The sequence below is a fragment of the Orussus abietinus genome, unplaced genomic scaffold (assembly GCF_000612105.2).
Source record: "Orussus abietinus isolate OABI.00-Male unplaced genomic scaffold, Oabi_2.0 scaffold36, whole genome shotgun sequence".
Taxonomy (NCBI): domain Eukaryota; kingdom Metazoa; phylum Arthropoda; class Insecta; order Hymenoptera; family Orussidae; genus Orussus; species Orussus abietinus.
The window spans coordinates 214,265-224,249 of record NW_019394241.1 but is presented as its reverse complement, the minus strand read 5'-3'; the positions used below and the strand labels follow the sequence as shown (position 1 = coordinate 224,249).

The window sequence follows — 9,985 nt, the reverse complement described above, 5'->3', positions numbered from 1 at the left end:
GGATCTTGTCTACATGATACAAAGGACACAACGTATGTTACCGCGGCACTCCTTTCGATGTACCAATCATACTACACTTCCAAAACGTAGCCATGTTGCATAACAACCAGCGAAAATATAGTGCCGAAAACGAAGTAACTATACAAAGCCTAAAATATAAAAGAAAAATCTATAATTAGTAACGCTTTTCGTTTTTCCATTCCTGTTTTTTCATGATTTTACCGAACATCCGGACATTTTTTTCTTTCGAAAATATAGTTGACTCGTCATATTCATAAACAATTGCTGTCACATTATAACACAGCGGCGTTTCGGAAGGCGGAGGAGTAGTAAAAAATGAGACCTCCTAGGGAGCACGCTTTGTCTCTCTGCATCATGCTCGCATAGATTGATCAGGTCACCCATAATAGTAAGCTTTACACGAATACGTTAATAAATTAGTAATTAGGATTTAAGTATCACCTTTCAGCGACACGGAATGTAATGTCTTTGTTTAACACCCGAACTCCGTGCGTTATGAGCTGAACAAGACCCTAGAGAAACAATTAACTTGCTCAAGATTGAATTTTGGTTCCCAATCGATTTTCGGCGTCGGAACAAGGCGTCAGTTTACCCTTGGATTATCAACTATTCTAACTAAAATGATATCTTCTTCGATCCTCGGCATTTGGAGGAAGTCTTAAAATAGGTCGACCTATCTTCAGTCGGAAAGTGATTGCATACATTAAAAAAATTCGGTGACACGTCTGCTTCCTTCGCAGCCGACATGTTCACCCATGTTTTCGCGATAAAGCAGCAAAGCGAAATCGCTTCGACACCGGCAGCAAATCATTTTCTAAGTGGATGCCACATAGCGACCGGACGTCTTAAGGCTGCCAGCATTTGCCTCCAGTGAGCCAATGATTTTCCGGTGCCTGATGAACCCACTATCACATGCCCGATAGGGCATGTCTTTGAGTTCGTCCCTGCATCACCGATCACCTCTGCCACTGTCAATCGCAGTTGAATGTTCTAAAATTCAGAAAGTCAATGTTATTGCTTACGGTTCCGTAAGATGCAAAGGGACACATTTTATTTGTGAAAAGAACATGATTAACGATTGAAAATAAAGTCGTATAAACTAGACATTTGTAACCCGTCCAAGATTTTTCGGAGGTTTGTTTAACGAAAAATTCGGAATAATTGAAATAAATTAATTAACGAGTAACAAGTTGCTCGTACCTGTAATGCATGGGCTGGCACGTTGAATATTATCGCCTCGTTAAAAATCGGACTCTTCTCGCCCTTCTTCACGGACGTTTTCTTTTTATGCAACTTTTTCCCTTGTTGCAGTAAATATACCTGGAAGAAATTGTAGTCTTGAGTAAGATAACTTATTCTTAATTTGTTTTGTTAATCGATCGTGAGACTTGATTTACCTTAACGAAGAAATCCCCAGGTATTGGATTGGATCCCCGTAAATTTCTAGCTTTTACTACGACGAGAGTAAGTCTTTCGGCGGTAGGTAAGTAACTTAAGGAAAATAACAGTTCTCCCAGGTGTGGGACAGGTAGACTAGGGCCAATTAGAGGAAGCCAGGTTGTCGCAGATGGCCTCGGAGTTGGCGTCAATTTTAAGCTCGCTTCTCCAAGAAGAGACGCACCACCACCGGTATTAGTTTCCACGGAAAATATCTGGAAAAACCGGGTAAAAATTCACTGACTAACGTTGTCAGAAGTTAATCAAAAGAAACATCAGAAATCCAATGAACAGTGTTCTAAGCAGTTAATTAAAAAATAGAGGTGATACAACGTCGAGGAAAATTACTTTACGGGGCAAAAGCGCACGTAATCTTTTGATGAAACGTAAACGCCAGATACAATGAAACATCCCATTTATCTCATTGGAAGGATTCCATTTACCTCCACGAGGAGAGTTCTCCCAACGGGACCGCCATCCAAAGGAAATAAAAATTTCTCCTGATAGCTCGGCGAAGGAGAACGTCTACACAATCTCGTTTGCACGTGCGTTTGCCTGTCCGGGAGGAGGCAGACCCTGGAAACGGGAAGGAACGAGTGAAACGTTCTGTTAATTATTTAAGAAAAATTACAATCCGTGCGTCAGGTATAATATAATTATTCTGACCTAGCGAATGTGTCCTGAGCTGGGGTACTGTCGGCAGCAACGAGATCCTTCGCTTCTAATATACTAACTGTAAGATCACTTTCCCCGTCAGCTCCTCTAGCTCCCCATCTTTCGTGTTCTAGTCCTACACATACGTGGCCGACGATGTGAGCTTTTTCAAGATCACCGATGACGACGCTCGTGTCCGAGCACACGCTGTCACAGCTGATCGCTCTCTTCAGGTTTGTCTCGTCAGGCGTCTCGAATTCGGATCCTTGAGACTCGCGACGACTCGGTGAAAATAAATCCCCAATGTCCATTATTGAAAACCCCGAGCACGTTTCGTCCAATGACTAGGAGAGAATTAAAAAACATTTAGGGGGCAGCACACGTTGAAAGAAAAAAAAATGTTTGTATGAGTGGTCTGTTTCAGTAGAAGGACGTCTCACATTTAATTCGACAGATTTGTCTTCGCTTGTTTAGGAAATTGTACGGCGACAAACTTTATAATTTACCTGCGATAATCTCCGTTTTAACTGGACCTCCTCTAAAGCCGCGAACAGATCTTGACTACTTTGCCTTCTGTGTAAGGATAGAATTGCATTAATTACAATAATTACTATAGTTTTTATATTAACGTTAAGTAATACAGAGGACAGCGTTATGGGAAACACTGCCTCTTGTAGAATTTTACATTTGATAAGGAATAAAAACACAATGTAGTTGTTGTTTCAATAGTGAACAAGTATTTGTTTAAAGTATAGGAATTACTTTACCTCGGTGGGTTAGATGCATCCAGGTCTATAAAATCCTGGTATCCATTAATCCTTTCCATACTTTTTCTCCTATGTTCTAAACTATTGAAGATATCCTACAAACGTTATGTGACTAATATTATATCAAGTTTCAGAAATATCAGACACCTTTGAAATCGATATAAGGCTTACTTCTGAAGTTCTCGTGAAACTAGGATCCATTAGATAAGGATAAGGCTCTTGATTGTGGTCTTTCAGAAGCAACGGCGAAGACGGTGGATCTTGCAAACTGTTGTATACCTTAAAAACGTTTATAAAATGATATTATTTATTGGAAAAATAAAATGAAGAGTGTAGACATTTTGTCCGAAGACACGTTATAGTAACATCGCAACGTTGGTATAATTTCACAGTTTTGTACATAATAAATTTAATATTAAACATCGGTACAAACCTATTTTATGTTTACGATATTAAGGTGATGTTAAAGTGGCGTCGAAGAGGTTTCGTTTATAAAACTTATCTCCCAACTCGATTTACCGAATAGTTTGAAACTTTACAACGTAAATAGGGAGACTATAAGGAAGGTCCTGAAACTCATGAAATTTCAATTCTTTTCAAATTTGTTTATAGGTATTTTAAAAATAGTTTAAAGAAAATGAAATTTCCCGAGTTTCAGGACCTACCTTAGGATCTCTATATTCACGTTATAAAGTGTGAAACGATTTGAGACACTCAGTTTGGAGGAAGGTTTTATGAACGATTGAGCTTTCGGATGCCACTTTCGCATCCCCTTAAACTATATAAGGAGTAATTTGTCGGGAGGTTTATTGTGTGCCGTAATATCATATTTAAGAAGTAGTAGATGGATCTTACCTCTTGTGCAGTCCTGTGAGCTTCTAGATTAAGTTCAGGACTATAAAGATCCGAACTTCGTTGGTTGGTATCTTGACCCATCGACTCAGCATCTCTGTCATCATAAAACTCTGCAACTTCATTGTGTAAAGATCCGGAGCTCATACTTGACATATTATTCGCGTTTTCCATGGTAGATGACCTGGAGATCGGGGGGAACGCGTATCGCTGCACTTGTTGCGCCGAAGATATGACGGAGCTGCACAGAGAAATGTAACACTTCAATGATTAAATTGTTAGTACCAAATTTAAAAATTCTTACGTTAGATTTCTACTCGTGAGACATGAAATTACCAATACCAGTACCGATATTGATTACTGTTATATCGAGGGCACGACTCGATTAAATAGAGTAATGCGTATGAAATTGTATTTAATCTTCCTTTGATAGACAATTCGTTATTTAAAAAGATATCGGAATTTGCATTCGTACGAAAGTGAACGAAGTGAAACATCTATATGATTGACAAATTATTATCCATGCAATTGTAGCGTGTACGTTTTATTACGTATACACGTTGACCAACGTTTCCTCGACAATTGTACTTCCCACTCGGTACAGGTTGGGTTAGACAGGATGTCATAAAGTAATAATTACTTGTAAAATTCGGAAGCATCGATGTAACTCTGGGAGGTTACAGATCTCAGAGCCTTGAAAATTCTTTCCCCGGTGGTGGGACCGTTCTTCCGCATCTGAGAAGCGGAAGTTGGAGGATCCGGAGGCGCGGGTGGTGGGACCGGACCAGAAGCGGTATCTTGAGACTCCTTCATCAAGTTCGTCGGGTCGTCGAGACGATGAAACATCGTGGTCTCCTGATCTTGGTACGCGAGATGATTGTTCGCTTCGTAGATCGGGTTATCCGGGAGATTTTGCACGTACTGGGAAACCCTTTGTAGACCGGTAGGAATTTTAGAGGGACTGGCATGCGCTCCATAAGCGACACCCACGTCTTGAAGAGCGACGGAGTTCTTGAAGGGTATCATCTCTATATTCTGCGCCTCGTTCTGCCCGGAGTTAGTGCCCGGCGTGAGTTTCGGACCACTCTGCAGGATCTTCGACATGATTTGGGGCCCGTAAATGGAATCCACGGTGCTCGCGGACGACGTTACTCCGAAACTGTTCTGCGACCCTCTGGACTCGTTCCTAACGTGCCTCGAGGGATGCTGAGTGGTCCCGTGGCTCCTCTGAATTATGTCGTAGTTGCCATAAGGGACCGTCGTCGTATAATTCTCCTCGTACGTCCGATTAAGTCCATCCGACAGCAGGGTCCCCTGTAAACTGTACCGGACCTTGGAGGACTCTTCGCTGACATCGAACGGTCTAAATGGGCCACCCGTGTTGTCGTAGGCTTCCACCCTGTTTTGGCTCTCCTGCATCTCGTACCTGGACTGATGGCAGTTCGGGACCCTGGTCTCCACTTGATTCTGCACTTTGTAAGGTGTCATCTGTATGCTTTCCGCGGATGCCCTCGAGGCGAAACTCTCGAACTCGGAAACCGACTGATCCATTACCGGTCCGAAGGGACCATACGTTGAACTCGCCTCAGTCTGGAAAAGAAAGACCTGACCCTGGCTCGAGCCGGTGGGACCCGATGGCCGAGGGTGTTGGCTGCTTCTTGGTTGTGGGGGCGGTGTCAAAGGACCCGGACCTGCCTCCTGCAGCTTCAAGTAATCCGCTCCACTTGGAGCCTGTAGAGGAGACGGTCTAGGACGTGCCATTGGCCTTGGTTGTGGTGCCGGTCGCAATGGTTGCGGTGGTATTGTGCTACCGCCACCCAGGGGTGGGTGAAGGTCTCTGTCCACCGCCTCGAATCTGTACCAAATCAAGGTTGCTCGTTAAAGCCGATGTACGGTAATGAAATTTACAGAACAATGGCGGTACGACTGATGAACGTATGCACAGTGGGACTTATCGCCTCGGAACGAAGATATATGTACCTTTTAATTTGTGATTTTAACAAATGGCTGAGAAATTTACGGATTTCGTTGTAAATTACCATTCTATGGAAAATAGCAGAATTTAACGATATTAGATAAGTGGAACGTTTCGTACCTGATGGGGAATCTCTTTTGATGTATTCTATATATGACATATAATATTATGCAATTTTTAAAATAAACTAGCATAATGTGCGATCCCACGATCTTTAGTAGTCTTCAATTGCTTCCGACAATCACTCAGAGAACGAATAAAACGGCGACGCGGATTTTTTGAAGAGGGATTATAGGACTATATTGATGTCCGGGATATTTTTAATGACTAATATACACAGGAGGAGTATTATGAAGGGTATACAGTCGGTAGGACTTAGTTGCTGTGAAGCCGCGCCTCTTCTTTGATAGAATGCAAATCCTGGTCACAAGTTCGATTTTAGTAAATTCGTAATCCTCATCTTGTACATATAACTCCGGCCAAAATTATTATATAAAGCGATTTTATCCTGTTAAATTTTGTATAAGAACGTTGCGTAACAAGATGAACTAATAATGTTCTTTTAAACATGTCAAGAGACTGATAAGGTTTCTTTGTTTAATAATGAAATGTGTTGAGTACGTAAAAAATTTGCTAACTAGTTGGATGTTTTCAGATTTCACGCAAACATGGAAATGACGTTTCAAATGCATATCGTTTACCAGGGAAATAATACAGTTGGACATATTGAATAATGATAGATTGATTTTTGCAAATTAGCTTATTGTCCGAAGGTGCCTGCTTTGTCGCGTGAAAAGTTATACTTTTTTGACGACGGAAAGGCTGGCACTTCGGTGAAACCTTAAGAAGATTTTCCGAAGGCAATGTCAACGTCGAAAGTTTAAGTAGGATCGGGCCATTCGCAAATACGACCTTTGAAACCTTCTTACCGGGTGAAAGTTCCCTGAGCGTTTAGCCTTAGATCACTCTCACTGTGTAGAAGATACTGCGACGTATTTCCGGCTTGCTTATAAAGCCCGGGAACCGTCTGTGCGGTAGAATTTTGAGCTTTGACCAAACCAACCTGCAACAATTACAAGAATACTTCGCATTACCGGTAATCAGTATCCCACAAATATGGAAGGTTACCCAAAATGAATAAAATGTATCGAGTAAAGGTATTCTTTCGCGATATGCACCAACACCCGTCTTTGAAGAACGTTTATCTCTAACAATACCTATTTCGGAATATATTTTTAAATCATTCGTGCCTTACCTTTCTCTACGTGTACCGAAGTTTGTATCGTGTTTAAAATTACGTTTCTATATCATATAAATCTTTATTTTACTTCCGAAAATAAATCTTCTTCCCTGACCATGAAGCTTGCGTGGAAATATGCATTTATATATATTTCTAAGTTAGCGTTAAATATTCGTTCTCTAGAGAATTACTTTTAAAATGTCTTTTCGTTCTTATAGAAACAGATGTTAGTTGTCATGGCAGTATTTTATTCTAAATGAACCAGACAATACAAATGTTGAGTAAAGAGTAATTCTTTTGTGCATTCTCTTCGAGATCAAAGTTTATTCTTTGGCACGGGCGGGTTAAGGAAGGACTGGGCATGAAGTAGATTTTCTTGGAGAAATGAAAAAGTTGATACGACCACTAATTTACCTTTTCCTCGCGAGGAGCCCAAAGCCAGGATAGTCTCTGCCTCCACTCCTCGCAGACACTCCAGATGTTCCTGGCCCCCCATTGCCACCCGAAACAGTATCTAATAATTAAAAACAAAGTTACGTGCAAATAAACCAGGTGTTGTTAAAATTTCATAGATAACCCTAGTAGCGTAGAATAATTTCTAAATATTTCTTTGTAATCTGCTAAATATCTCAGGCGACAGATTTTTTAAGATTTTCAGTAGATTTCGTTTGAAGATATCTGAAATATTTGTTCGAAATCTCAATGACATATTTAGTTTCAATAATTTATAAACATATAGAGAAATTATATTTTTTAACTTATTAATATAATAAAAATACATTTTCTACTTCATGACTCTTATCGGACATTTCATTCGGTATAAAAAAACACGAGAAATTCTTCTAATACTTTCGTTCCGCTATTTCATTATGGGAGCAAAACGTGTGATTTTGATTTTAAATATTTTTAAAACATTTATAATGTATTCGGCAGATAATATTTAAAAAATACTTGTATTAAAATGAAACGAAATGTTTTGTATACCTGGTAGGAAAATATTATGAAAACACATGGAGCTAATATTATATAAATATTATAGAGATAATATTCTAAAGTAAACGTTTTGCAAATATTTCAAATGTACGATATTCGTTAAATATATAAAAAATATCGGAGGAATATTTTGTGCTATTAGGGAAACTCGCCCCGACATCCTGCTGATCGATCTCAATTCTAAAGTATTATTCTTTTCTTTTTCAATATAATTATTCATGAAGCTCGCTATTAAACGATACATCGGCTCAAGGATCGTATCTCTGAGAAATATCCGGCAGCCGATACATCGTCTCCCGGGTAGAGGGTCGAGAGTGGAAAATAACGAGCACAGAAAAGAAGAGGCAAAAGCTCGAAGGATTACCTTCTGTAGATGGCCAGGGCTGCTCCAGCTGCGAGGATGATGGCGAGAGCCACCCCGAGGCTAGTAAGACCCCAGGCCATCCTGTCCGATGTCGAATCCTCTCCCGGTCTGAGTCCCGATCACTCCCAAGTCCTGAAACGTACAACGCCGATCCGTTATCTCTTTCGTCTGCTCGATAAGAGCAGATCATCCCGACGAGCGTTGATTTTCGCTCATAAAATATTACATATTTCAAGAACTCCGGAGGAATAAAACTCGAAGACCCAACTTTCTGGCTGGACCCAAGAGAGTTTATCGAGTGATTGATCCTGTACCACGTTGTATTTTTGACAAAACCGCGACTTATCGATCAATCCGTGACTTTATGATTACGCCGAAGAAGCAAGGCGACGAAATCTCGCGGGCAATGATCTCGAAAGCTACTATCGATACGGCTGATTTTTCAGGAATTATGTGGTTTTGGACCTTAAAACGAAGGTATTTCTGGCTTTTCCTCAAAACGAGCGCTATTGGACGATGGGTCCAATCCTACCTTGAAAGGAAGTCGGAAAGATGATAAGACCTCTCGATCTGCCCAGAGTTACACAACATCAATATTTTTATACAAATACGGGTAAACGATGAGTTCATCAAAGATGCGTCTACACGCATCGCAAAATATTGCTAAAAATTAAGGTTGATAAAGAATGCCTGGAAATACACTACTGTATTTAAAAGCTAAGAATTGAAAATGAGAGCGTGACTGTACACGGCAGCTAAATTACCTAATTTTAATATTAAAAAATAAGGAACGGCGAACATTATTTTCATGTATTGACCCTTTTAGTGCGGAACAACGATATGTCGTCGTTTTTCATGTGCTAACGACTTCGGGTGGCACTAAAAATTTAAGGATCGCTTTTTTTTTGGGAGATATCGAATTTGACCACAAGTCATTCGCTTTGCGTTCGTTATTTTCATCTATTGACCCTTTTAGTGCGGAATAACGATATATCGTCGTTTTTCATATGCTAACAACTTCGGGTGGCACTAAAAGGGTTAAGTATTTAAGGATCGCTTTTTTTGGGAGATATCGAATTTAACCTCAAGTCATTTGCTTTGCGTTCGTTATTTTCATGTATTGACCCTTTTAGTGCGGAACAACGATATATCGTCGTTTTTCATGTGCTAACGACTTCGGGTGGCACTAAAAGGGTTAAGTATTTAAGGATCGTTTTTTTTTTTGGGGGATATCGAATTTGACCACAAGTCATTCGTTTTGCGTTCGGCATCAGAAATAGTGATATCAGTGGTAAATTCAATCCAGAGTCGGAAAGGGGTCTGCCACATGTTCTGGAAATGTCAAAACGCACTCTGCGCACGTTCTTTTACCATTTGGAGGAATTTTAGTGCCGTGCAGTCTCGTAAGTCTCCTCACCCTCACTCTTCTGAACCCCAGCATCCCTCTTCACTCGAGGACCATCGAGTTCGTCGGCCGTACGCATTCAGAGTCATTATCCTGATACCCTCCGATGAAAGGTCCCTTCGTGTTCAGGATCCGCTCCTCTTTATCACGGGAGGAATTGTGCACATGGACAACCCCGAGGCTACCTGTGTCACCGATAAGTTCCCTCGAAACTCTAATCCGAATGTCGTAGCGATAACATGTGGAGCCGAGCTTCTAAAAACCGACGATAAATCCC

The 9,985-nt window shown here is 40.6% G+C and overlaps 1 protein-coding gene across 1 annotated transcript; it reads right to left on the bottom strand.

Moving 5' to 3' along the window:
* Positions 1-228: 228 nt before the first annotated feature.
* On the bottom strand, positions 229-8,383 carry LOC105703947. Its single transcript, XM_012432762.1, has 13 exons — positions 8,304-8,383; positions 7,361-7,460; positions 6,636-6,769; positions 4,372-5,586; positions 3,735-3,972; positions 3,051-3,158; positions 2,880-2,974; positions 2,619-2,685; positions 2,125-2,456; positions 1,902-2,034; positions 1,419-1,673; positions 1,222-1,341; positions 229-1,011 (listed from the first exon to the last, which is right to left on the bottom strand). Exons 1-13 carry the CDS (start codon positions 8,381-8,383, stop codon positions 829-831), a joined length of 3,060 nt encoding a protein of 1,019 aa, XP_012288185.1. The 3' UTR covers positions 229-828.
* Between the last annotated feature and the right edge of the window lie 1,602 nt (positions 8,384-9,985).